This window comes from Podarcis muralis, chromosome 12 (genome assembly GCF_964188315.1).
Source record: "Podarcis muralis chromosome 12, rPodMur119.hap1.1, whole genome shotgun sequence".
In the NCBI taxonomy this organism is placed as follows: Eukaryota; Metazoa; Chordata; class Lepidosauria; order Squamata; family Lacertidae; genus Podarcis; species Podarcis muralis.
The window spans coordinates 49,969,056-49,996,952 of NC_135666.1; the positions used below are offsets into that span (position 1 = coordinate 49,969,056).

The following is a 27,897-nucleotide window of genomic DNA, read 5'->3' on the forward strand; positions in this document are numbered from 1 at the left end:
ACCATAGGACGCGCCTTGTTTTTGAGGGGGAGAACAAGGGGAAAAAAATCTCCCCCTCTCTGCTCAGCGCCCCTTCACTGAAGGGGCGCTGCGCAGCTCTCCCTCTCTGCTGAAGCCAGGAGAGTCTTGCTCTCCCGGCTTCAGCAAAAGGAACCCGAAGCCTTTGGAGCGCAGCGTGAGTTCCCGCTGCGCTCCGAAGGCTTCAGGCCAAGGAGCCTGCATTCGCTCCATAGGACGCACAAACATTCCCCCTTAATTTTTGGAGGGGAAAAAGTGCGTCCTATAGAGCAAAAAAATACAGTAATCTTTAGCTTCCAAATCCCGCACACACCCCAACCTGTCCCTTATTTTGCCCAAAGGTGGCAACCCTATTCCTCAGTGCCTCCCACTTCCAACTGGAAAACACTACAAATAAACCAGTGAGAGAGTGAAAGACCTGGAGAGAGAAGGGATATCACTACAGTGGTAGATCCTTGCCTGTAGAAGGTCCCAGGCTTATTCTCTGGCATCTACAGAACCCTGCCAGAAACCCTGCAGAACCACTGCAAGTCAGTGTAGACCATGGGTAGGCAAACTAAGGCCCGGGGCCTGGATCCGGCCCGATCGCCTTCTAAATCCAGCCTGCCAACAGTCTGGGAATCAGCGTGTTTTTACATGAGTAGAATGTGTCCTTTTATTTAGAATGCATCTCTGGGTTATTTGTGGGGCATAGGAATTTCCCCCAAAAAATATAGTCCGGACCCCCACAAGGTCTGAGGGACAGTGGACCGACCTCCTGCTGAAAAAGTTTCCTGACCCCTGGTGTAGAAATTAGTGAACTAAATATAAAAGGTAAAGGACTCCTGGACGGTTAAGTCTAGCCAAAGGTGACTCTGGGGTTGTGGCACTCATCTCACTTGGGGGGGTGGCGCTTGGGGGGGAATTGTCATCCCGCCACTCCTTGGTGTGTGGAGTGCCTCAGGGTGCGATTCTCTCCCCGATGCTTTTTAACATCTTTATGCGCCCCCTTGCCCAGCTTGTCCGGAGTTTTGGGCTGGGCTGCCATCAGTATGCTGATGACACCCAACTCTATCTGTTGATGGATGGCCATCCTGACTCGGCCCCAGACACACTGATCAGATGCTTGGAAGCTGTGGCTGGATGGTTACGTGGGAGCCGGTTGAAGTTAAATCCTTCGAAGACAGAGGTCCTCTGGCTGGGACGGGACGATATGAGATTGAGGGGGCAACTCCCTTCTCTTGCGGGGGTGCAATTAGTGCCAGCACCGTCCGTTAAGAGTTTGGGTGTAATCTTCGATACCTCCCTCTCCATGGAGGCGCAGATTGCAGCTATAACAAAGGCGGCATTTTTTCATCTCCGCCAAGCTAAGCAGTTGGCTCCTTACCTCTCTCGCCCTGACCTAGCCACTGTGATCCACGCGACGGTCACCTCCAGACTGGATTATTGTAACTCGCTCTACGTGGGGCTGCCCTTGAGACTGACCCAGAAACTCCAGCGGGTGCAGAATGCCGCAGCGAGACTCCTTATGGGGTCTTCGCTGCGAGATCACATTCATCCGGTGCTATACCAGCTGCACTGGCTCCCGGTGGAGTACAGGATCAGGTTTAAGGTGCTGGTTTTAACCTTTAAAGCCCTATACGGCCTAGGACCCTCGTACCTACGGGACCGCCTCTCCTGGTATGCCCCACAGAGGAACTTACGGTCTTCAAATAAAAACATCTTGAAGGTCCCAGGCCACAGAGAGGTTAGGCTGGCCTCAACTAGAGCCAGAGCTTTTTCGACTGCGGCTCCAACCTGGTGGAATGCCCTGTCGCAAGAGACAAGGGCCCTGCAGGACTTGACATCTTTTCGCAGGGCCTGTAAGACAGAGCTGTTCCACCAGGCCTTTGGTCAGGGCGCAGCCTGACTCCCTCCTTTGGCAATCTCTACAAAGCTTTAGTCTATGGTTGCCATCAATTTGTATTTTAATTAATTTTTAGAATGTATTTATAATGTTGTACTGTTTTAGTGTTGTTAGCCGCCCTGAGCCCGGCTTCGGCTGGGGAGGGCGGGATATAAATAAAATTTATTATTATTATTATTATTATTTCAGGCCAAGGGAGCCGGCGTTTGTCCACAGACAGTTTTCCAGGTCATGTGGCCAGCATGACTAAATGGCTTCTGGCACAATGGAACACCGGGACGGAAACCAGAGCACACGGAAACGCCGTTTACTTTACCGCTACAGCGGTACCTATCTATCTACTTGCACTGGTGTGATTTTGAACTGCTAGGTTGGCAGGAGCTAGGACAGAGCAACGGGAGCTCACTCAGTCGTGGGGATTCAAACCGCCGACCTTTCGATCGGCAAGCCCAAGAGGCTCAGTGGCTTAGACCACAGCGCCACCGGCGTCCCTTTTGAGATAGATTTACCAAAGGTCTGACTTGGCATAAGGCAGTTCTCAATGTTCTAACTCTGCAAAAGGAGCTCTGCACATTGCTCAAAACAGCTGTGTTTCCAGCAGGGAGATGAAGTTTGAGGCTCTCCTCCTGCAGGGAAGTGGGCAGCGATAATGGCATCAAAAAGAATGTGGTTTAGAACAGCCATTTTCAGGTATACACACCTGCCTTGTCTTTTGTTTGGATAGTCTGTTTGATGGTGGCAAGGCTGGCCTCGACTTTCCCAGTATACGATTCTAACTGGCACGATGCTGCAACGTTGACTGTCCAGGCACCTGCAGACTCGTTGGTTATAATAAGATTCAACTCAATCGGCTGCCCCGGCCACAATTCTTTCTCTCCTTCCATTCCAAGTTTCAAGTTCGCCTTGAGGGGTTCGGGGGGAGGTGTCACTTCACAGGTCCCCAGATTGTTAGACTGCAGATAGGAACAAGCCGTCTCCACAGCTTTCCTTTCCTCTGGACTCTCTGCAAAAACAGGAAAGCGGGGAAACAATTGACCCTGGCGTCATTGGAAACATTTTCCGTTGTCAGCTGCATGGCATGGCCAGAGCAAAAATACCCTTTGTTTTTGTTTTGGTCAAATATAAAGAGCATGGCAGACCATGTTCACTCTCTCAGGATGAAGACATGGCGTCTGAATCTCTAGCCAAAATATTTTATGAGTGTGTATAATTTCTGACTAAGGGCACTTCAAACACTACCTGTTAGCCAGGTTTCTGTGAAGTCTAGAGGATGGCAAACCCATATTAGTTACCTGACAAGCATAAGATATATGGGTTTCCAAACCTGTTTGCCCTATGAATCCATTACATTTTAGGTGTACACTTTGCAAACCTGAAGGTTCTGTTCTGTTTGTTTTACTCGTTTAAGGCAATAAATGTCACCCATTTCTGAGACTGAGGTTGAATCCTGACAAGACAGAAGTACTGTTTTGGGGGGACGGGACCTGGCAGGTATGGAGGACTCCCCGGTCCTGAATGGAGTAACTGTGCCCCTGAAGTACCAGGTACGCAGCCTGGGAGTCATTCTGGACTCACAGCTGTCCATGGAGGCACAGGTTAATTCTGTGTCCAGATCAGCTGTCTACCAGCTCCATCTGGTATGCAGGCTGAGACCCTACTTGCCCGCAGACTGTCTCACCAGAGTGGTGCATGCTCTGGTTATCTCCCGCTTGGACTACTGCAATGCGCTCTACGTGGGGCTACCTTTGAAGATGACCCGGAAACTACAACTAATCCAGAATGCGGCAGCTAGACTGGTGACTGGGAGTGGCCGCTGGGACCACATAACACCGGTCTTGAGAGATCTGTATTGGCTCCCCGTATGTTTCTGAGCACAATTCAAAGTGTTGGTGATGACCTTTCAAGCCCTAAACGGCCTCGGTCCTGTATACCTGAAGGAGCGTCTCCACCCCCATCGTTCAGCCCGGACATTGCGGTCCAGCTTCAAGGGCCTTCTAGCGGTTCCCTCATTGCGAGAAGCCAAGTTACAAGGAACCAGGCAGAGGGCCTTCTCGGTAGTGGCACCCGCCCTGTGGAATGCCCTCCCATCAGATGTCAAGGAAATAAACAACTATCTGACTTTTAGAAGACATCTGAAGGCAGCCCTGTATTGGGAAGTTATAGATGTATTAAAATCTATTTTTTACAGCAAAGGAGTAGCCGCACCGAAGCGGGGCCTCCAAAAATTAGTTGTAAACTCAGAACTGTTCTTCTCCACGGAAATCTTCAGTAAAAGCTGAAGGATTTATACGATCTGAAGAGAAACCAGAGTAAGGGAAGTTATTGATGTTTGATGGTGTTTTTAATATTCTGTTGGGAGCCGCCCAGAGTGGCTGGGGAAACTCAGCCGGATTGGCAGGGTATAAATAATTTATTATTATTATTATTATTATTATTATTATTACCCAAGAAGCCTCCATCTGAAATTACTAGTCTGTGTGGAAAATAATCACTTCCTCCCCTGACAGATAAGACTTCGTGTTTTGGTCACCTTCAGGAAATTTGTATTGGCCCGTGATGTCTTCACGAGTGTCCTTCCCAACAGCTTTGGTGCTGATGCTCTTCCCGATTACTTTGGTTTCTTCACGCAGTTTGGTGTATGTTTCCTTCCCATCCACATTCTTTACAAGCCAAAAGATTCTGTCTGCATTCACTTCAGCAAACACAAACTTGGAGTCATAGGGAAGATAGACTTCTCCCTTTCTGATTGCATTTACTGGGGTAGGGCCACACTGGTAAATCCCTGTAAAAAAAACAACACACACACACACAACCTACATCAGCTATTTTACTATTTGTATGTTCACCCAGAATTCAATGACAGCTAAATAATAGCAATAACTAATCTAAAACAGCAGCTCCTGGTGTGCTATGTTTTCAATTAACCTTCACTTTCATTTGCAGGTCTTTGTCGCCTGCAGTTTTGCGTCTCTATGAAAATACTTTGATCATGTCAGAAAGTCCATAGAAGTTGTCTGTTCTAAGATTATATCGAGCTGAGTCTTAGCGTGGTAGAAAAGGTGGATATTAGAATATGTTGTTGGGGACACCCACCCACACACACCACTGTACCACATTTTCATAATTCACATGACCAAACAAAACTTCTTGCATGGAATCGTATTGGGTTGTGAATTCAATTCTGACAAATCCCAAATTCTGAGACAAACTGGGCGACTTTGGAGAAATTCAGTGATCCATGTGACGGTCACCTCCAGGCTTGACCACTGTAATTCGCTCTACGCGGGGCTGCCCTTGAAGCTGTCCCAGAAACTCCAGTGGGTGCAGAATGCAGCAGCAAGGCTCCTCACGGGGTCCTTGCCATGGGATCACATTCATCCAGTGCTTTACCAGCTGCACTGGCTCCCGGTGGAGTACAGGGTCATGTTTAAGGTGCTGGTTTTGACCTTTAAAGCCCTATGCGGCCTAGGACCCTCGTACCTAAGGGACCGCCTCTCCTGGTATGCCCCGCGGAGGACCTTAAAGTCCATAAATAACAACACTTTGGAGGTCCCGAGCCTGAAGGAGGTCAGATTGGTTTCAATTAGAGCCAGGGCCTTTTCAGCACTGGCCCCGACTTGGTGGAACGCTCTGTCACAAGAGACCAGGGCCCTGTGGGATTTGACATCTTTCCGCAGGGCCTGCAAGACGGAGCTGTTCCGCCTGGCCTTCGGCTTAGACTCACTGTGACCCCTTATATGGGATTTGGTATATAAATTTTCACTTGGCTTTTTTGATGGCCCATGTAGGACCAGCGTGGATAGCTGGCTCAGGTGAATATCTGATGTTTCCTCCCTTTATGGTCTTGATTTATGGGTTATTACTAAAATGAGGCTGCATTTTAAGCTGTATTTTAAGCCGTATTTTAATTAACTGTTTGTTTTGTTGTTGTTGTTGTCTATTACGTTTTATTGTAATTTGTATTTGGTATTAGCCTCCCTGAGCCCGGCCCTGGCTGGGGAGGGCAGGGTATAAATAAAATTATTATTATTATTATTATTATTATTATTATTATTATTATTCCAAGATGAATCAAATGCACTTCAAGGCGTCTGCAACTCACTAAATCTGCTAGCTAAACTTTAGGGCCGCCTTGAAACTGCAGCAGTCCAGAGAACTCAAGACTGTTTCTTTAAAATTGTTACATATCCCAAGCTCTTCATATAATGAAAACACCAGAAGAGAAGATGGGAAAGAAGGAAGGTTTAGTTTTGGGACTGACAGCTTTAATTTTCAACCAGGAAATATTATCATACGTGGTATTTTCAAATAAAAACACAGAACAAATCTCTTTACTTCCTAACTTTAAAGAGTTCCCTTGCTTGCGCATCCACACCACACACACAGCACCTGTCAGTCTGAAATTTGGCAGGCTTCATCTGCACAGAAGACATCCATTCCTGCAAATTTCAGCCAAGTCTTACCTTGGCTCTTTTCCTGAGGGGTGGCATCAATCGCCTGCCAGCCATCAAAGCCCTTTGGTAAGTCCGGCCTTTTCATCCAGACATCGTTCCATACGTGGAAGTTCCTGTATTCAGTCAGGTTTCAGAATTAAAATCAAAAATTATCATCAGCTGCACTTTCATGATCAAACAGACATTAGAATTAGACGGTATAGGAAGGCATAAATAGTAACTGGCCATCGATTTAGCTGATGAATTTCTAGGCATCTCAATATATGTTACTAGACCAAGGATGGGGTGGAGAGGATCATATTAAATGCAATAAGGGTTAGGCTCTCAACTTCCTCCTTGCAACCATTTTCCCCCCACGAGTGGGAATTTCAGAAAGTTAGTAATCTGTAGCGATGATTACCAAATTGAGTCTGTTGTTAGATTCTCCATTTTTCCTCCGTTTTCATTCAAGTAAATGTCAACTTTAAGATTTTCCTCTGTGTCGTGAGCTGAAGCAAAATTGGTCACGCTCCTGGCTGGAATCCCCAGGCTGCGCATAACTGAAACACAGAGAAGGATGTCGGCTCCAGATTCAGTTGGCTCCCTTCAGCCACACTCAACACCCATTAGGGTTCAGATATTTTTTTTTTATTTTTTTCTTAAATACTTTTATTTTGCTTTAAACAAATACATATAAATATAGACATCCAAAATTACAGAAGAAAATTCCTTAATAATAATAATGAAAAAAGCTAAAAAATTACAAAAAATATCAAAGTACACGGCATAAAAGATAAGCCATTATGGGAAAGAAAAAAGAAAAGGATGAGAAAAAAGGGGGGGAAATAAAAGAAAAAAGAAGAAAGGGGGGGAAAAGAGAGGAAGATGAGCCAAAACACAAGAAGGCTCATCTATTGTATGCTTCCGTCAAGGTCACAACAGATCATTATTCTTATCAATTCTCTGTCTGCATTCCAAAGAATCCCTCATCTTGGTATCAGGGAACATTTCTCTATGCAGTATCAAGAGTTCAGAATTTAATCAGGGGGAATATTCCAAGGGATAAGAATGAGCTCTGTTCCCAGAAGGAGATACAGTGGTGCCCCGCAAGACGGATGCCTCGCAAGACGGAAAACCCGCTAGACGAAAGGGTTTTCCGTTTTGGAGGTGCTTCGCAAGACGAATTTCCTATGGGCTTGCTTCGCAAGACGAAAATGTCTTGCGAGTTCCTGCAGGGTTTTTTTCCTTCCCCCCCCCCTTTTTCCCAAGCTGCTAAGCCGCTAAACAGCTGATCCGCTAAGCCGCTTATCAGCTGATCGCTAAGCCTCTTAACAGCTGATCCGCTAAGCCCGCTAAGCCGCTAATAGCGCTAATCCGCTAATGGGCTTGCTTTGCAAGACGAAAAAACCGCAAGACGAAGAGACTCACGGAACGGATTCTTTTCGTCTTGCGAGGCACCACTGTATGAGGTTGGGCTGGAATAAGAGGGCAAATGGTGCCGTGACCTCAATGGTGCAGTTGTACAACAGTTTTAGATCTTCAAACTGAATAATATAAGGAAAGCCCTGTAGTATCAGACCAAATGTCCATCTAGTCGGGGAATCTCCAACCTGAAGTCTGCAGGCATCATGGCACCCACAAAGGTCTTCCTTGCTGCTATTGGGCACTGAGGAGGGAGTTGGCAAGAGTGACTTCCCTGCTTGTTTAGTGGCCCATTTTATTTCCTTGCTTGTTGCCCGCCGGGTCTGTGAAGCTGGCAGCAGGTGGAGCTGGCAGCAGGCACCACCATGAAGGGAAGGACAGGGAGAGATGTGTGTGTTTTTGAGTGAGAAGCAGAGACGCTTGTGTGTCCCTGACCTGCGCATGTGCAGCAAGTGAGTCTGTGTGCAAGAGAGATAGCAATGTGGCTACCTTGTATATTTTTCCTGGTACAAGGGAATGAACCCCTTTGACCTCTACAATCAGGACCAGTGGGACATAGAAAGCATGAGATAGTCCTTGGGGTAATGGAACAGTAGTAATGGTACACTACATGCAGTTCCCCTCACAGCACCCATGTTGTGGCACAACCTGGCAGCCATTTTGTGACTGGCGCCCACAGCACTTCCTCAGAATTTGAAATGTGCCCACTGGGGTCCAAAAGGTGGGCGACCCCTGACCTAGTGCAACACCCCGTTTCCAAGATATTAGGGGGGAGCCTGCAAGCTTGGTTTGAGGGAAACAGCCCCACTCTTATTTCCCAGTTTCTTGTATTGTATCTATCAAAAGAAGGCTGCTCACAAAGATGGAGGATTTGGTTAGTTGAATTCCCTCCAAGGTGCATGCCTCACCTGTGGTAAGCACTCCAGAGAAAACCCAGCACTGACCATACAAGACACTTTTTTTGGTTCTGTAATACTGCTGCAAAATGGGGACACTTCCTGTCCAGGCTAGAGGCGGCGTACCACCAGTATATTTCCCTGACCAGCTTGCAAACACCACTCCACGATCATCCTCGGAGTTAACCTAAAAAACAAACGAAGATAGCAGAACCATACAACAAAACCTCTAAATGGCTTTGTTTACCTGAAGGAGCATCTTCACTCCCATCGTTCAGCCCAGACACTGAGGTCCAGCTCTGAGGGCCTTCTGGCGGTTCCCTCACTGCGAGAAGTGAGGTTACAGGGAACCAGGCAGAGGGCCTTCTCGGTGGTGGCACCCACCTTGTGGAACGCCCTCCAATCAGATGTCAAGGAAATAAACTATCTGACTTTTAGAAGACATCTGAAGTTTTTAATGTTTGATGTTGTGTTTTAATTTCCTGGAAGCCACACAGAGGAATTGATATACAATGAATTGGGGGGGGGGGTGTTTAAAATAACATTTGTTGAAAAACCAGAAGCTTTTCTACTAGGAATTACAGGTTCTGACATTTCAAAAGACCAGAAAAGACTGTTTATATATGTGACAACAGCTGCAAGCATACTACTTACTAGTCCAAAGATGGAAAAAAACAGCAGTCCCAACTAGGGAAGAATGGCAAGCCAAACTACAGGACTATGCTGAAATGGGAAAACTGACTGGGAGACTCAGGAATCAAGAAGATAACGACTTTTAAAAAGAACAGGGAAAATTCATAACTTACTTAGGAGACCATTGTAAACAAATAAAAACATTAGCTGGACTTTAAAAATGACTTGCAAAGAAACAAAAGACATGGATAATTTAGAGAGATGAAAACTGTGGAGAACGTAATGATATTTAGCTTTAAAAAACATTATTTTAAGGACCCATGCAAGATGGGGGCAAGTCACAAGATTCAGAGAATCTCATATATGGATATGTTAAGAGTTTTTTCTTTTTATTATTTTAAATTTGTTCTTGTGAAAACCAACAACAAATATTTCCAATAAAGAAAAAAGAGGGGGAAAGCAAGCCGTGCAGAGTGGCTGGGGTAAACCAGTCAGATGGATTATTATTAATAATTAATTAAATTTATACCACTGAGCTATAGCTCTGGAAGGCCACACATGCCCTATCTCTGTATTATGCTATGGCCACGACAGGTATACAGGGCATGATCTGAAGGTATTTGTTAAATTGTGGGTGAACATATGAGACGACACAGCGATTCTTCAAACAGCTCTTGTTTATTCACAGGCCAGGACAGAACTGAACTGAAGGGTTCAGTCAGCCTGCTTATATAGAGCTCCAGTACAACGTTACTGTAACAACTTTATTAAACTATCCAATCAGTGAACGTCACTTTCGATCCCTTATTTGCATAACTATCTACAGTATCCCCCTGCTGGCCCAGGGTGAGAACTTCAGTACATAACAGTATTTGTCCTTCCCCATTTCTTGTCCTAACCTCAAAGAATCCAATCTTGAGTTAAAAGATACGTTTAAGGACTTACCAATGCTGACATGGCCCTGGAGATGATCACGGGATCTTTCTTTGCCTTTGGCTTGAGCTGGCTTTTGTCCAGAAGGTACATGCAACAGTCCAAAACATCTTCCTCAAACTGTTTTGAGACAGAAAGCAAAGTCTTACATTTAAGCTGCGCACCGCAGGAAAAACAAACTAGCAAACACCCTTTCCTTCAATTAAGGTAAAGGTAAAGGTACCCCTGCCCGTACGGGACAGTGTTGACAGACTCTAGGGTTGTGCGCCCATCTCACTCAAGAGGCCGGGGGCCAGCACTGTCCGGAGACACTTCCGGGTCACGTGGCCAGCATGACATCGCTGCTCTGGCGAGCCAGAGCCGCACACGGAAACGCCGTTTACCTTCCCGCTAGTAAGCGGTCCCTATTTATCTACTTGCACCCGGGAGTGCTTTCGAACTGCTAGGTTGGCAGGCGCTGGGACCGAACAACGGGAGCACACCCGCCGCGGGGATTCGAACCGCCGACCTTTCGATCGGCAAGCCCTAGGCGCTGAGGCTTTTACCCACAGCACCACCCGCGTCCCATTTTCCTTCAATTAACACAGCATAAAACTGCTGCTGAGATGTCAATACATCATACGCAAACTTCAAATGAATTCAATGCTTGCGAAATGTGCGGTGTTGACACGCAGAAGGAAAAATGGGACTGTCTCTGAAATCATTGCCGCTGTTCGGCAGCAAACGATATTTAATCGGCGGCCTTGGCAGAGAACAGCAGTGTCTAGAGACAGACAGGTCATGCATCCACAGCAGTGAGCAGAGGAGAAATGACTGCTGGGTGGAGCAAAAGAGATCTGTAGCTGTTAAATCAGATGCTTTCATCTGCCCCAGCTGCAACGAAAAATGTCTCTCCCGTATCGGTCTCTATAGCCACACCAGGCGCTATAACTCTCCAATGGTTTGACTTCACTCCCCAAAAGTAGATTGCCATTGGGGGCCGAGGGCTCTTCTTGGATTTTTTAAGCATTAAAAAATAATAATTGCCCGGACATATTGCAGATTCACCGAAAATCTGCCCGGACACCATTTTGCAGCCAGGTTCCCGGGAAAACCAAGACATACGGCAGCCCTACACAAAGGTATACTCCTCCATTGTCTCTTGAGGCAGACGGATGCCAAGAGATGCCGACATAAAGCATTTGAGATACACAACATCTCTGAATGTATAAAGGGGTCTTTTTTTTCCATGCACAAAATACAGCAGTGCATCACACAAATTCCGTCTCTAAAGGCTTTCGAAAAGCCTGATGAGAATTGTTGGGTGTATGTCAATATGCTACTGCCCTCTACTGGTAGGAATACAATCTGTTTAAATGCAAGTTTTCAGAGTTGCAGAGTTGCAAAGGGACCCTAAGGGTCATCTAGTCTAACCCCCTGCAATTCAGGAATCTCAACTTGCGGTCCCCCATCCAACTGACATGGTATTGTGTAGATGTGGTACAAAAGCAGACACTGGTGAGTGTCAGAGGCCAAAGCCTATTGTTTACCCTCAACACATCCTCTGTTGTCCCCACTGGCAGGGCATAATAATAATAATACTAATAATACTACAGTGGTACCTCGGGTTACAGACACTTCAGGTTACAGACGCTTCAGGTTACAGACTCCGCTAACCCAGAAATAGTACCTCGGGTTAAGAACTTTACCTCAGAATGAGAACAGAAATCGTGCGGCGGCAGCAGGAGGCACCATTAGCTAAAGGGGTACCTCAGGTTAAGAACAGTTTCAGGTTAAGAATGGACCTCCAGAATGAATTAAGTTCTTAACTCGAGGTACCACTGTAATAAATAATAAATAATAATAATAATAATAATAATAATAATAATAATAATAATAGTTGCTGTTCTATCAACAATGCTGAGGCGTAATTTTCCTGGGCTGCGTACAAAATTGTAAGTTGTTCAGGGGGTCAGGGGGTGCTGATCAAATGTTGGGAGGAAAATCAGAAAACGGGTTGGTGGGGTTGGAATTAAATATCCTGAAGAGAGACATGGCTCCTCAGTGTCTGCAACACTGAGCAAGAGCACTCCAAAATGCGGTTTTGTTGCTGCAGGCTTCTCTAATAGAGGACATAGGTTTTTGAGTGCCTGGAAGTAACTTGGGGCTACCCTAAAAACAGGGGCAAATGATTGCGGCGTGACACCCGGGGTGGGGCGTCGCTACGTAGGGCGCATGTGCAACACCGCTATGTATGACGCATGCACCGTACATAGCGACGCCACACATGCGCTGCACATAGCGGTTTGCCGCTGCCGCTGCTCCAGGAATCCCTCCGTCGCTGCTACAGCCGCGGAGGTTCCTCTACATGCGGCTGTAGTGGCGACGGAGGGATCCCACCCTCCGTCCGTACGGCGCTTGAGCAGCGCCAGCAACAAACCACTATGCACAGTGCATGTGCAGCGTTGTTACAGTGCAGGGGTGCGACGCCGTACATGCACTGTACATAGCGGTTTGCCGCTGGCGCCGGGATCCTCTGCTCGCGACTGTTGGAATTTAGATATTATATTTTATGTGAGGAATCATTGGGCAACTGATCGTTTTAGTGCAACAAGTGAAGATGTCCTTTTCCCCCACTCCCCATGTCCCCGCTCCTGAAATTCCTCTCCTCCCATCTCAAAAAACAAACAACCCCAAGCCGAAACAGGATTCCAAGGCTTCTGTTTGTGGTTGCTGGAACCTCGCACAGAAATTGCAACCTGCTCACATCCAGACAGAGAGAGAAACATGCGAGTCTGTACCTGCCCAAAATTCCAAGGTCTTCCACGTATCATTTTTGTTGATCCAACGTAGAGATAGCCAGTGTCATTGAGCACGTACTCTGCTCTTTCAGCATCACCAGGCATGAAGACAGAATCCGCTAAAGAAAATATGTGAGTGTGTTATTTCTTTTTTTCCAGGAAGTCTGACTGGGGAGAAACTGGGCAAACGACATACTTGCGGCTTTCAGACAGTAAGAAACGGATGGATAGACAGATAAGTACACTGATGGGCTCAAAACTATCAATTTGCATTCTGGCTTTCCAGTCCCAGCTATGGATCCCACCCACATTAACAAAATGGCCCGCTATATGTATTTCTTCTTCTCATTATAAAGTATGTTCAGTGCTTTTTTTCTGGGGATATTCAACAGTATGAAGTACCAACATGTTTTTCTAGAAGAAAAGCATTTAATAACAAAGATAAAGGACCCCTGGACAGTTAAGTCCAGGAAAAGAGCTCACCCTGTCGCGTGGATCTGAACCGCAGACCTTCAGATTAGCAAGCCCAAGAGACTCAGTGAATAAACCTCTTTTTGAATCAGATATAGAATCTAACTCTTTTTTCTTTACTTTCCCCTCTTTTTTGCCCTTAACTTAGCTGGTTTTATTTTTAACTTTTAGAAGTCCTCTATCTTGGACTGACAAAGACATACACATAGAGACGACAGGGGGGATGATGAGGGGCTTGGTGTGGGAGACAGAGAAAAAGGGATCTCCCAGGGTGGGAGGCTGGGGGAAGAAACAGAAGTTCCCAGGTGAGAGCTGGGAAAGGTCTACTTTTCTGTATATGGATAAATTATATTGTGATAGAGAGTTAGTTAGAAGAAGAAGAGTTTGGATTTGATATCCCGCTTTATCACTACCCGAAGGAATCTCAAAGCGGCTAACGTTCTCCTTTCCCTTCCTCCCCCACAACAAACACTCTGTGAGGTGAGTGGGGCTGAGAGACTTCAGAGAAGTGTGACTGGCCCAAGGTCACCCAGCAGCTGCATGTGGAGGAGCGGGGAAGCGAACCCGGTTCACCAGATTACGAGACTACCGCTCTTAACCACTACACCACACTGGCTAGTTAGTTAGTTACAGTCATACCTTGGGTACAGACGCTTCAGGTTTTTTGGGGTTGCGGACCACCAAAACCCGGAAGTACCGGAACGGGTTACTTCTGGGTTTCGGTGGTCGTGCATACTCAGAAGCGCTAAATCCCGCTTTGCACATGCGCAGATGCACCGAATCGCAACCCACGTGTGCGCAGACCCGCTGCTGCGGGTTGTGGACACTGCGGGTTGTGGACATGCATCCCGCACGGATCACTTTCGCAACCTGAGCATCCACTGTAGTTTCTTTCTTTCTTTCTTTCTTTCTTTCTTTCTTTCTTTCTTTCTTTCTCTTTCTCTCTCTCTCTCTCTGTTTCTTTTATCCCTTGCCTCTTTATTTTTTGTTTTTTTATCTTTCTTTCTCTTGTTTGGCTTTTCTGTATCTTTTCCCTTTTATAAAGATTTGTTTGGCTTTATTGTACCTCACGTTGAAAACTTTCTATAAAAATATTTACCCAAAAAGAAAAGGAAAAAAGAATCTGCCTCTGCTGGACTCACTCCATCCATGACTCGGAAACAGGCTGCCTAACTCACGCCTGTGTGCGCACAAGGGACGTGGCTTTTCTCCAGAAACAGCTACCATCTGGGTAAGGGCTGAGCCTTAGTTTGACCAGGGCTTTTTCCCGCCAGCCAGAACTCTCTGGGACTCAGTTCCGGCCCATCTCAGGTGGGCGCCATTGCCATTATAACAAGGGAGGCGTTCATGGTGAATTCTGGCTCCTCTTTTTCTAGAAAAACAGCACTGAGTTTGAGAGTGGATGAATGGGAGCATGCACACCAGAAAGGGGGAAATATTGCTGCTTTTCAGAACTACTTCTGCCAACTGTTGTGCATGCTGAAAGCATGACCCTTTTGTGGCGGTTTAACCTGAGGTACATTTGGCTGCAAAAGGATTAAGAAACAAGATTTGAGCTCCACTTTTAAATATGGAGGTCTGGCTGGAAGAAATATGGACCCTATTGGGACAGAGCTTCTCCGAGATTTGGTGTTTAATACAAAGGACTATCAAAAAAACCGGCAGAGAGGAATGGAGAGAGAATTAAGAGCCTCGGACGTGTGGTCTCCAGGCTGATAGCAGATAGACTGATGGACATTCGTTGGGGATCGAAACCGGGAAAGGGGGGGTGGGGTTTGGGAATCCAAAGGGTGTACAATTATATTCTGATTCTTTTTATTCTGTTTTGTTATTAGTATAAAAATGGGGAATTCGTGGAAGGGAATTTGGGTCGACCTTTGAAAAAGGTTTTAAGAATGAGTACTGACGTATAAAGACTGATGTTTATAAGTTAAAATTGGATACATAAAATGAACTAAATATAATAATGAACTAAATATAATAAGGTTAAAAATTGGGGACAAGAACTTGTTGAACTAACAATTGGAAATGGAATACAAGAAGGGGAGGCGTGGGGAAGTCATGGAAATATGTTATTGAAAATAAGGATTGTAAACGTTGAGTGTTTTTAATTTTTTCCCCTTTTTTTCTTTTTTCTGGATTTTTTGAAAATTTCAATAAATATCTTTTTTTTTAAAAAAAAAAGCAGACAGCCAATAAAACAGATCAGATCCCCAGTAGCAACTATGCCATTTATACCCACCCCTCTGTTCATTCACAAGCACAATATTTTCAAACACATTATTGGAACAGAGCGGTTGTTATCCACGCATCCCAAGAGAACGCCAAATAAAACTCTTGTCTCCACAGCATTCAAAGCAGATGAATGTTGGGAACTGTAGTTTCTTAATGCTTCTAGGAATGGTGGCTCTGTGAGGGGAAAACTACAACTCCCAAGATTCCATGAGAGACATCATGTGTTTTAAATGTCCCACAGGCAGGGTTTTATGGGCAATTTTTCAGGGTGTTGAAATGTACCCCTGCTTACGTTTAAACTGGGTTGCAATAATTATACTGTGAGCAGCAACAGAAGGAAGTTTCATAACCTGATGACCTCATTAAAAAATATCATACACCTCATGGAATCACTGCAAAACCAGCTTTCATTGCACTTATGAGGAAAAGAGCTAAACAAGAGACACATTTTTTAAAGTTAACCTTCTATTATAGCAATATGAATGAAATCTCATTAGGTCACATGAATTACCTTCGCACCAGGGATTGAACAAAACGTAGACACATTTTTTATCAGGAGTATAAACGCTAGGTCCCGTGATCACATTAAGAAGATATTTTCCAATAATTGCATCTGCTGGACTGGTTACAACTATGCGGCACTAAGAAAAACACGAGAACATCATAGGGCTATAATAGTGTACATGATAATTAGGTATCCCCATTATTCCATTTAAATGTGAACACACCCTAGTCCAGATGGTCTAGTGTCTTAGTTATTAAACAAACAGCTTCCAGAAAATACAGAACAAGCAAAACTAACATCTGCCCAATTTATTTATTTCATGAAATTCACACACCAATTGATTGTAAAACAAAAAACAAAAACACCTCAAAGCAGATTACAAAAATATTCTGGTTAAAGAGAGAAGAAACTGTTCTACTGAACCTCTTCTACAGGAGATGCAAATAATGGAAGTTGGAAAGTGGGATGGCAGAGCTCACCCCATTGCGGGGATTCAAACTGCCGACCTTCTGATCAGCAAGTCCTAGGCTCTGTGGTTTAACCCACAGCGCCACCCTGGGTACTCACGTGTAACTTACAGAAGGGACATCTCTCAGAAGTCCTACCACACATAGAAACAGGGCTCCCCCCCTCCAAGTTGGAACGCAACTGAACTCAGGTCTTGATGACCTGGGTCCCTTGAGCACCCCTATATCACATTCTGGATATCATGAAGGGTATCACAAATAAAATACCGTAGTGAAAAGTCTTGACCGGAAATGACATTCACCCTGAAGAGCAATTTAAACCACCTTCTGTGTGGTGGCCATAAAATGTAAATGGCCATTTCAGTCTAGGCTATCCCAAACATATGTACGGTACCTCCTTCCCATTTGTTTGACAAATCTTGGCATTCCAGGATTGATCTGCCTGTCCTGATCTTGCATTCATGGATAGAAGAGTCCCATTGGACTGCATTGGTTTTTCACCTGGAAGGACATAAATTCAAAAAGAACAACATCAATAAATTCCAAAAAAAGTGTCAGCAGTGAATATGACAATAAAGGTAAAGGTAAAGGTACCCCTGCCCGTACGGGCCAGTCTTGCCAGACTCCAGGGTTGTGCGCTCATCTCACTCTATAGGCCGGGAGCCAGCGCTGTCCGGAGACACTTCCGGGTCACGTGGCCAGTGTGACAAGCTGCATCTGGCGAGCCAGCGCAGCACACGAAACGCCGTTTACCTTCCCGCTGGTAAGCGGTCCCTATTTATCTACTTGCACCCGGAGGTGCTTTCGAACTGCTAGGTTGACAGGCGCTGGGACCGAACGACGGGAGCGCACCCCGCCGCGGGGATTCGAACCGCCGACCTGACGATCGGCAAGTCCTAGGCGCTGAGGTTTTACTCACAGCGCCACCCGCGTCCCCTGAATATGACAATAGCCTTTGTTTTTAGGCCCCATCTCTGAAGCATTTTCTACTGCGCAGAGAAGGGTGCAAAATAATTTTGCTAAGTGGCTTGTGTGTTTCCTCTAATACAACAGTCCCAGGAGGTAAGCAGTACATTGTATTCACAATCTCTTTACCACACAATTTGGCATCTGATGTAGAATCACAAAACCCTCGATTAAACAAAGCGTTCCTGTTTCTAATCCTTAGAAAAATTAAAAGCTTAGCAGTGTGTGTTGTTCTTTCTGTACTCAAGGAGTAGCGTGGCTTCGAAGATTATGATATTGTTACATTGCTAAAGCCAAGCAACTCTCAATGTGATCAGTTCCTGGAAGAGATTTAGTTGAGATTCCCACATTGCACTAGAAGACCCTTGGGATCTGTTAAGTTCACAGGCCAGAACAGAACTCAACTGAAGGGTTCAGCCAGCCTGCTTATATAGAGCTCCAGTACAATGTAACTGTAACAATTTTCTAAAACTATCCAATCACTGAACGTCATTTTCGATCCCTTATTTGCATAACTATCTACAGTATCCCCCTGCTGGCCCAGGGTGAGAACTTCAGTACATAACAGGATCCCTTCCGATCTATGATTCTATGGTAGTCTACCTGGAAGAGATTACCTGGGAAATCAGTGGAATAATAAACGACAACATGGATCTCCCGCTCTGGTTCCCCGCTTGAGTTCCATTTCTCTTCTCAAAACATATAAAAATATCCGCATTGGAAGCCATTCAGGAAACCAAACAAATGCTTTCAAATTTTATTGAACTTGCCCACCGTGTCTGCCTGACCCTGATAGCAGATTGTGGCATCTCTGAAGGATAAATGTCTGAATTGCTCTGCTGTATTCCCAGACAACCTGGGATGAATCAAGCCATGTTTTGCTCGCTTACCAATTCTGAGCTGCAGTGTGACTTTGTCATTGTTGTTCAGCTCCCTGCTTAAAGTCAGCTTCAACTCAAAAGGCTGCCCACGTCTCACAATCAGGCTGCCGTTGTTGTAGTCGCTGGTGTGATGGAGGCGGGTATTCTGCTCTCGGAGGAAATCGATTCCAGTAACCTTCAGCGGATCACCTGGAAATGATGGCAAAGAAGGCAGCAATCAATCAATCAATCAATAATAATAATTTATTTATTATAATAAATAATAAATAATAAACCCATCTGACTGGGTCTCCCCAGCCACTCTACGTGGCTTCCAATAAAATATTAAAAATACAACAAAACACCAGACATTAAAAATTCCCTGTGCAGGGCTGACTTCAGATGTCTTCTAAAAGTTGGATAGTTGGTTATCTCCTTGACATCTGGTGGGGGGGGCGTTCCACAGGGCAGGTGCCACTACTGAGAAGGCCCTCTGCCTGGTTCCCTGTAACCTCACTTCTCGCAATGAGGGTACCGCCAGAAGGCCCTCAGAGGTGGCCCTCAGCCTGAACGATGGGTGGAGATGCTCCTTCAGGTATACTGGGCCAAGGCCATTTAGGGCAATGGTTTTCATGTTTGCCTGCGTATTAGAGGAGGCTGGCGTCTCATTCAGCTTGGTGGTTTCTGAAGTTTAAAGGCAATGTTAATGCTACAACATGTATAAGCTTACAAAAGGTAAAGGACCCCAGGATGGTTAAGTCTAGTCAAAGGCGACTATGGGGTTGCGGTGCTCATCTCGCTTTCAGGCCAAGGGAGCCAGCGTTTATCCAAAGACAGCTTTCCAAGTCATGTGGCCAGCATGACTAAACTGCTTCTGGTGCAATGGGACACAGTGATGGAAACCAGAGCGCACAGAAACACCATTTACCTTCCCGCCGCAGTGGTACCTATTTATCTACTTGCACTGGTGTGCTTTCGAACTGCTAGGTTGGCAGGAGCTGGAACAGAGCAACGAGAGCTTACTCTGTTGCAGGGATTTGAACCGCCGACCTTCTGATCGGCAAGCCCTAGGCTCTGTGGTCTAACACCTGCATCCCTTCTTTGTACCCAGCATGGAAACGCAGCACACCAGCGGAGGAGAGATGCAGCAACCCCTCACTATTAGGTCCAGTCGTGACTGACTCTGGGGTTGCGCCACTCATCTTGCTTTATTGGCTGAGGGAGCCGGCGTACAGCTTCCGGGTCATGTGGCCAGCATGACTAAGCCACTTCTGGCGAACCAGAGCAGCGCACGGAAACGCCGTTTACCTTCCCGCCAGAGTGGCACCTATTGATCTACTTGCACTTTGACGTGCTTTCGAACTGCTAGGTTGGCAGGAGCAGGGACTGAGCAATGGGCGCTCACCCCGTCACGGGGATTCAAACCGCCGAACTTCTGATCGGCAAGTCCTAGGCTCTGTGGTTTAACCCACAGCGCCACCCGCGTCCCATGCCAGTCTGCTTAGGAGAAGGCAAATATTTTTACTACCCTGCTAGCAGCCTGTGTTTCTGTGCTGGCCGCAGAGGAAGGGGCTTTCTCCCCACTGCATAGAAACAGAGACTACTACCAGTGCCTTAGTACTGATATTACAATCCTGCGTAAGAAACATTACACAGGTTTGTAGTTTTTGATACCACCTTTACTTAATATCAAAGGAGAGATAGAAATGATCCCATGCCATCTTTGTGCTTACACCTAACAGGTGACATTGTTTTAGGTCTGCCCAAACTTGCATTCTGATTCCCCAAGGAGCTGGTTGCAGAAGTGGCCATGGAAAATCAATACAAAAGCACCATGGCCTTATTTCTCATTTCTGGATGAGCAATTTCCTGCTTCTTAGAGCTGTACCTGTCCAGGGCACTTAAGACGTGTACAGAGAGAGAGAGAGAGGGAGTGGGGACAGCAAACGTTTTCTTTTTTAAACTATTGTTGCATTGATGTGATGACAGATGTGCTAACTATTGCGTGTCTCCCTGTCGTATAGTTACTAAAAGGCACAGGCACACCTTTGCAGGCAAATGTTGACCATTCTAACTTTCAAAGGCTACCTCTTCCCTCCCATTAATAAATCTCTCAATCTGACCTTGAGTTGGCTGTGAGTTAGACACATTATTTTTTTTACAGTGGGGTTTGAAAAAGTTGATTTGTCAGGGTTAAATATATGTTGGAAATGTAAGGAAAAAGAAGGCACTTTCCATCATATGTGGTGGACATGTAAGGTAGTAAAAGAATTTTGGGAAATAATATATAATTAATTGGGGAAAATGTTTAAAATAACTTCTTCTACAAAACCCGAAGCCTTGCTTTTAGGAATTCTAGGTGCCGAAATCCCAATGGAGCAGAAAAGACTATTTATGTATGCGACCAAAGCTGTGCAGATGTTATTGGCCGTGGGATTGAAAGAGGACAAAGTCCTGGCTGGAGAAGAACAGCAGATTAAGTTGATGGATTATGCCGAAATGGCAAAAATGATCCGGAAGAATCAGAAATCAGGAAGACCAAAATTTTAATAAGGATTGGGGGAAATTATAATTGAGTCAAAATGAGAGTACCCCTAAACATGTTTTTAGGAAAAAAGCACTGCATTAAATTACCAATAAAACCAGATGTTAGAAACAAGTTAACCATTGCCCCCCACCAAATATAAATAAAATTAGCAGTTTTCAAAAATATGTGCTGTAAAACAGATTTACCTATTAAAACATCTCTCAAAGTTACATTTCTAGGCAGTATTTATTACATGCTTAGGTTCTACTTTAACATAATGGATCGACGGACAGAACGTAATATTTGCTTGTGTCACTCAATGCAAGACAGAATATAAATCTTTCATTCCGCTTACGATGACATTTATTAACACTAGCAGAAAGTTTAAGCATGCTTTCTATTTATATGGACAGAGGCTGACTCGCTGTCTTTAGCAGCAGAAACCAACAGGAGTAAGTTTTAGCAATGCAATGCAATGCAATGCAATGCAATGCATGAATCTTTATTTGCATCAGCCACCAGCCATAGCAATCAAACAAAATGCGGTATACAGAAGATAAAGGTAAAAAGTCAACTATATAAAATACATTTTGGGGGTTTGGATCAATAGTCAGATAATGGATCTTATTCTAATTGCCCCAGCTAAAAGCCTTGCAACCTTTGCTGTCACCTGTTCATCCTGATCTGCCAAGAGAAAGGACATTGTACCAGCGGTTGGGGAACCCGGAATGGACAATAGTGGGGTGATAACTTCACTCCTCAAATCTTTATAAAGAGTGCAAGCCAGAAGGACATGCGCTACCGATTTGGTACTGCCAAATCCACAGGGACATAATCATTTTTCCAGTGGAATTTTTTGGAATCGTCCCTCAAGTACAGCCGAAGGCAGTATATTCAATCTTGCAAGAGTAAAAACGCATCTATATTTTAGAATTATTAAGTTATGCAGATAGGGTACCAGAGAGTCAAGATGACTAGGTGGAAAATAGTCATACCACGGGCAAAGTTCCCTTATTGCGGGCAGGTTGTTCTGTCACTTGATATCATATAGGCACTTAAATTAAATTGCTTGCTTTACTAAAACCCAGCGTGAGCAGCTGTTGTGGTGATAAACCACAAGAGTGAAGTTTTTGGTAGACAATTTTAGTCCAGGCGCTCTTAGCAATGCAATGTTCTTGGCCATTTGAAAGAAAATGGTTGGGCCCACACATCTCAGCAAATGAGCAACAGGTACCCCTAGACTATTTCACGGATAGGCAAAAGACACCTGCCAGATAAGAGTTAAGACTACAACTTCTACCAGCTCCATCTGGCAGCTGGCTGAGACCTTACCTACGCAAGGACTGTCACGCCAGAGTGGGGCATGCTCTGGTTATCTCTCGCTTGGACTACTGCAATGCACTCCATGTGGGGCTACCTTTGAAGGTAACCTGGAAACTACAACTAATCAGGGGCGCAGACTTATAAAAAATATTGGGGGGGGCCCATACCGGGGTCCTGCCCCGGGAAGTTTTCTAAGCGAATGATCAACGGGAGGTTGTCTCGCCTCGGCTTTCCCCCTTCTGGCCAGCGACGGCGGATTCTCCCTTCCCGAGAAAGGGGGCGGCGCTGGCGGGCCGGGAGAGGCGAGGGCGGGTCGGGAGGGGCGAGGGCGGGCCGGGCGGGCGGGCCATGGGCAGCCGCGCCAGCGTGAGCAAGGAGCGCCTCGGGGTTTCGCCGGCACTGCGAGGGCCGGGCGGCAGCATCCCGGGCGGAGGCCGCGGAGGAGCGAGGCGAGGGCAGGCAGCCCCCGACCCCCGAGGGGACTCCCGCCCGGCCGCGGCGCAGCTCCCCGGGCAGCCTAGATCTCGCCGCCGCTTCGCCGCCTCCGCCCGCTTTCGCAGGGAAGCAGTGTGCGAAACTAATAACTTTCTTAAATTATTGGGGGGGCAGAGCCCCCCCAAACAAATTTTTGAGGGGGCTCGGGCCCCCTCAGGCCCCATGGAGTCGGCGCCTATGCAACTAATCCAGAATGCGGCAGCTAGACTGGTGACTGGGAGCGGCCACTGAGACCACATAACACTGGTCTTGAAAGACCTACACTGGCTCCCAGTATGTTTCCGAGCACAAGTCAAAGTGTTGGTGCTGACCTTAAAGCCCAGTATACCTGAAGAAGTGTCTCCACCCGCATCGTTCTGCCTGGACACTGAGGTCCAGCTCCGAGGGCCTTCTGGCGGTTCCCTCGCTGTGAGAAGTGAGGTTACAGGGAACCAGGCAGAGGGCCTTCTCAGTAGTGGCGCCCGTCCTGTGGAACGCCCTCCCACCAGATGTCAAAGAGAAAAACAACTACCAGACTTTTAGAAGACATCTGAAGGCAGCCCTGTTTAGGGAAGCTTTTAATGTTTAATAGGTTATTGTATTTTAATATTCTGTTGGAAGCCGCCCAGAGTGGCTGGGGAAACCCAGCCAGATGGGCAGGGTATAAATAATAAATTATTAGTATTATTATTCCATCAGCCACAACCAGCAAGGCCAATTGTCAGGGATGATGGGAGTTGTAGTCCAACAACATCTGTAAAGAACCACTTTGGCTCCTGTTCTGAAAGAGCTCATCCTCTGCCATTTTCTACTGAGAATCCTCCTCTCTTCTTCACACTGTTGGACAAAAAATTGACCCAGAACACCCCAGATTTTGGTTGTCTCTGCTGGAGGAGATACTACTTCCAGTTATGCCAGCATAGCAAGTGTGGCAAAGATCAGGCTGCCAATTTGGTGCCCCTCTCTCTTTTCTTTACATATAGAAGGAAGTTAATTAGCTTATGTCTGATATCACCTTTATACCGTATTTGCCCGAATATAAGCCGCACCCAAATATAAGCCACACCTTTAAAATTCAAGGGGGTGGGGGTGGGGAGAAAAAAAGACAATACCCGAATATAAGCCGCTCCCTTAAAATCCTGCAGGCACTCATACGCATTCCGTTTTACCATAGGTCTGCTTCAGCAGCGATATCGTAAAAGCCCATTTTTGTAAGGTCGCAAATTTAAGCTGCACTTCTAACTTTTCACAGTCAGAATTAGGGGGGGGGGGGTGAGGCTTATATTCAGGCCAATACGGTAATATCACCACAGCTGAAGGAAAGCAGGAAATAATAAAGGTGCCCCAGAAATATCCTCTAAATGCCGACCGCAATTGTTTGCTCATGACAAAGTGGAGAAGTTCCTTTTAAAGAAAATAAAAAGGGAATTAGTAAAGGCATTCTTCTCTGTTAAGCAAACAAGAACAGGAAACAAGGGGTAATAATTTGGCAGGGGGGAATTGTGTACAAGAGGAATTTATTCTCTATGGCTAGTCATGCATGATCCGCTCCTCAAAAACTGCGTACGCTGTCAACACCGGGAAATTATTTTCTACGTCAATGGACGCTTAAGCTTGTATTCTCCATGGGCAGATTTCAGGTGTGCTTTTGAGCCTCTCTTCATCTTTTGATGTGCTTATGTGAAAGACAGGTTACTTCTACTCTAGCCATTTCTCTGGAATTGCCACAACCGGCTCCTAATTTTTTTACAGAAAATCCATGCAACGTCATTGTGACAATTATAGTGTTTTCTGTGTTTCCCCCCCAATTCCCCCCTCCAAAAACCCTGATTTTATTTTTGCAATAAAACACAGCAGTAGTTGAAAGTATGTACAGGAAAGCACTACTGCAGTTTCAAAGAGCAACTGTGCCTTTAATTAAATGTTTCCGGTTTGCTTTTTTGCTTTTTACTTGGCATGCGTGCTCACAAAACCATTAAAAAACTATTAGTCATGCTGATAAGAAAATAGGACCTTTACCCTGTTTCCTTGATAGCACAAGGATGGAAAAACGAGGAAATCCCAACGAAAGAACAGTGGCCAGAAAAATTGATGAGCTACGCAGAGCTGGCTAAATTGACATACAAATTGCGGGACAAGGACAACTGTGACTTTAAGGAAGAATGGGAGCTTTTTACAAATTATCTAAAAGGACAACAAAATGAATTGGATTCCTTGGCAGGTTTTGAATAAACATACACAAATTTATTGGTTGATAACATGGCAGATAGATAATGTAAGGATATGTATAATTTCATAACATGCAGAGAATAATATGTGCTGAGAAATCAGAGAGAGGCGCTGAGGGAAGTTTTTTGGGGGGGAGGGAGGGTTTGAAGGGGGAGGGGGAAAATAATGTATAGGATATGTTTTTATAATTTGTTATGTTGAAATGGCTAATTAAAACATTAAAAAAGAAAAAGAAAATAGGACCTTTACTACATAGTAATGTACATGAAGGGATGCGGGTGGCGCTGTGGGTTAAACCACATAGCCTAGGACTTGCCGATCAGAAGGTCGGCGGTTCGAATCCCTGCGACGGGGTGAGCTCCCGTTGCTCGGTCCCTGCTCCTGCCAACCTAGCAGTTCAAAAGCACGTCAAAGTGCAAGTAGATAAATAGGTACCACTCTGGTGGGAAGGTAAACGGCGTTTCCGTGCGCTGCTCTGGTTCGCCAGAAGCGGCTTCGTCACGCTGGCCACATGACCCAGAAGCTGTACGCCGGCTCCCTCGGCCAATAAAGCGAGATGAGCGCCGCAACCCCAGAGTCGGTCACGACTGGACCTAATGGTCAGGGGTCCCTTTACCTTTAATATACATGAACCCAGTGCTTTTTTTCTGGGGGAATGTGGGTGTACACATACCCCTAAACATTTTGTGGATCTAGGTTTGGCCTCATTGAGGGGCAGTATTTCAACAAGAGTAGGAAAAGGAGAGTACCCTTCAACAATTTTTAAGGGAAAAAAAGCACTGCATGAACCTCAAAGGCTTTTTAATGGGTCTGTTAGTTCTTGTAGAGTATATAGCATAGGGACACAAACTTAAAGGGCATTATACCCATGTTATCTGAAGATCAAAGAGCAGCACTCCAACATTTATTAAACAATTATAGGTGTTGGCTCTAAATCTCAGGGGCTGATGTGCCCATAAATCCTCAGCAGTAAACTCATAAAATCATTTCATTGCAGGTTGTGTTACCCAGGGCTATCAGATAGAAGAAATCAATTCGAGGAGAACTAAACATCCTTTATGTACTTACCAGCTGCTTTGCTCATGGTTTCTCCTGGGCTTTGCTTCTGTAAGATTTGCACAGGCAGGAGCGGCTGGTCCCACGTTTTTCTGACTGGGCTGAAGGAAGCTGCCTCCTATTTATCAGGTTCTTTGAGGTGTTAGAATGCACATTGCAAGGGGGGTGGGGCTAGGAAAGAGGAAACTGAAATGCAAGAACAACTTTCAAAGTTTGCAAGGAGCATGAAACCATCCTAAGTAGCCGAAAAGACATGTGCCAATTAAGGCCGTGACAGGTGGCTTATCTGAAATCAAGGGAAAGTCACTCACATGCCTTGTTTCTTCATTCACAATTTGGATGAAATGGACTGTATCAAAATGGCCATCAGAAGAAGTTTACTCCTTAAGGAAACGTCATTTCTCCCATTAAGTCAAAGGTTTGGTCAACTTATTGGTTTAATCAACTGCTCTGGTCATGGATTTTAGTGGCGTCAGGATCAAGGACTTGCTAAAACTCGATCATCCTCATCTGTAGCCAGTTGAGGCTGAAAGCAGAGGAAACTTGCACAGATATTTATTTAAGGTTGGCATTTTCAAATGCAGAATATTTTATTCGTTTATTAAGTTTGTTAGTTGTTTTGTCTTGCCCAGGGCAACCCAAAGTGACTTACAACCAAACAGACAAATGACCCATGCACAGATACTTTAAAACTAGGAGGTGGTGGGAATAAAAATTAATTTTTTCTTCCCTGAGTAGTTCAAATTTCCTGCTCAACCCAAGCAAAATACAATGGGGTGGTAAAATCATGATGTTGTTAAGCTTGACCCACTTCTCAAGAGCGGTAAGAAACACAAGGGCTGCAACGATTACCTGAGTTTTATGTGGTTTTCTTTGGAAGAGAGTTATGGAGGTGTTAGAAGTGTTAGAAGCTTAGATATATCATCTAGGCACCAAATGGCTCCTTAAACCAGGGTTACAGTTGCCAAAATGGAATGCCTAGTTGCCATGTTTGGACCAGACGGCTTGAAAGTTGTATTTTTCAATACGACTTTGGGTTCCTGAAATTCATTCTGATTGTGTAGATAAAGTACCACAGATAGAATTCGAAAGGATGTGTTGCTAGTGTGTGGAAGCAGTCAAGATCCAAGGATGTCCAGGCATGCGCCTCCAGATGGTGGAGACGTCGGGCACAATCCTGGCGCCTGGCAATCTTCACTTGGTCGCAAGTGGCTGAAAGCAAGATTCAAAATGTACTTGGTGAATTTCGAACCCTGTTGTTGTTGTGGTTTAGTCGTGTCTCACTCTTTGAGCGCTCCAGTTGGAGAGCAGCCTTTACCCGAGGTGTCGTGGGCTTTGAAGACACTCAAACTCAAGATGAAAGGGAGAAATGTGCTAAGAGGAAGGCACGCTTGGCAAACACTCACTGTGATCAACTCCTGCCCAGAAACCTATGTCTCCACTGTGGAAGGATGTGTGGATCCAGAAGAAGTAGTAGAAGAAGCAGAAGCTAGTTTCTCTGCTGTGTGCTGAAAACAGGCAGCCCCTTTCTTAGCTCAGTGAGGAAACACTGCAAACTCTTCTGGCATGGCCAAGTTATTGTGTCATTTGTGTGCTTTGGTCTTTGGGTCTTTGGGGCTCACCCACCACTGGTATGTGGCCCCCACTTGCCCCTGAGAAAAAAAACCAAACAGATGTAACCATTAGTCTCCATGGAAGCACAACATTTGTCATTCCCCTTACAACAGGAGGATGTGCCTGGCTGAAGCCTTGCCAGCCAGATTGACCAACTTTAAGCAGCTCAT

The 27,897-nt window shown here is 45.5% G+C and overlaps 1 protein-coding gene and 1 non-coding gene across 3 annotated transcripts in view; both read right to left on the reverse strand.

Moving 5' to 3' along the window:
• The window catches only part of TGM4 (transglutaminase 4), a 33,252-nt gene extending 6,450 nt beyond the window's left edge, over positions 1 to 26,802 (reverse strand). The window contains exons 1-11 of one of the 2 annotated variants that reach the window (XM_077916416.1): positions 26,126 to 26,795; positions 18,535 to 18,714; positions 17,073 to 17,179; positions 16,218 to 16,347; positions 13,001 to 13,119; positions 10,233 to 10,340; positions 8,667 to 8,841; positions 6,758 to 6,896; positions 6,367 to 6,470; positions 4,434 to 4,685; positions 2,604 to 2,906 (exon numbers count right to left, since the gene is read on the reverse strand). In XM_077916416.1, coding sequence (XP_077772542.1) covers positions 2,604 to 2,906; positions 4,434 to 4,685; positions 6,367 to 6,470; positions 6,758 to 6,896; positions 8,667 to 8,841; positions 10,233 to 10,340; positions 13,001 to 13,119; positions 16,218 to 16,347; positions 17,073 to 17,179; positions 18,535 to 18,714; positions 26,126 to 26,141 — 1,633 coding nt within the window. In that variant the 5' untranslated portion in view covers positions 26,142 to 26,795. Of the gene's footprint in view, positions 1 to 2,603; positions 2,907 to 4,433; positions 4,686 to 6,366; positions 6,471 to 6,757; positions 6,897 to 8,666; positions 8,842 to 10,232; positions 10,341 to 13,000; positions 13,120 to 16,217; positions 16,348 to 17,072; positions 17,180 to 18,534; positions 18,715 to 26,125 lie in introns of both variants that reach the window. The other variant, XM_077916417.1, reaches the window with a different exon arrangement.
• Positions 4,101 to 4,216, reverse strand: LOC114607939 (U5 spliceosomal RNA). Its single transcript, XR_003709259.2, has one exon. It is a non-coding gene; the product is annotated as a U5 spliceosomal RNA (small nuclear RNA).
• Positions 26,803 to 27,897: the final 1,095 nt, after the last annotated feature.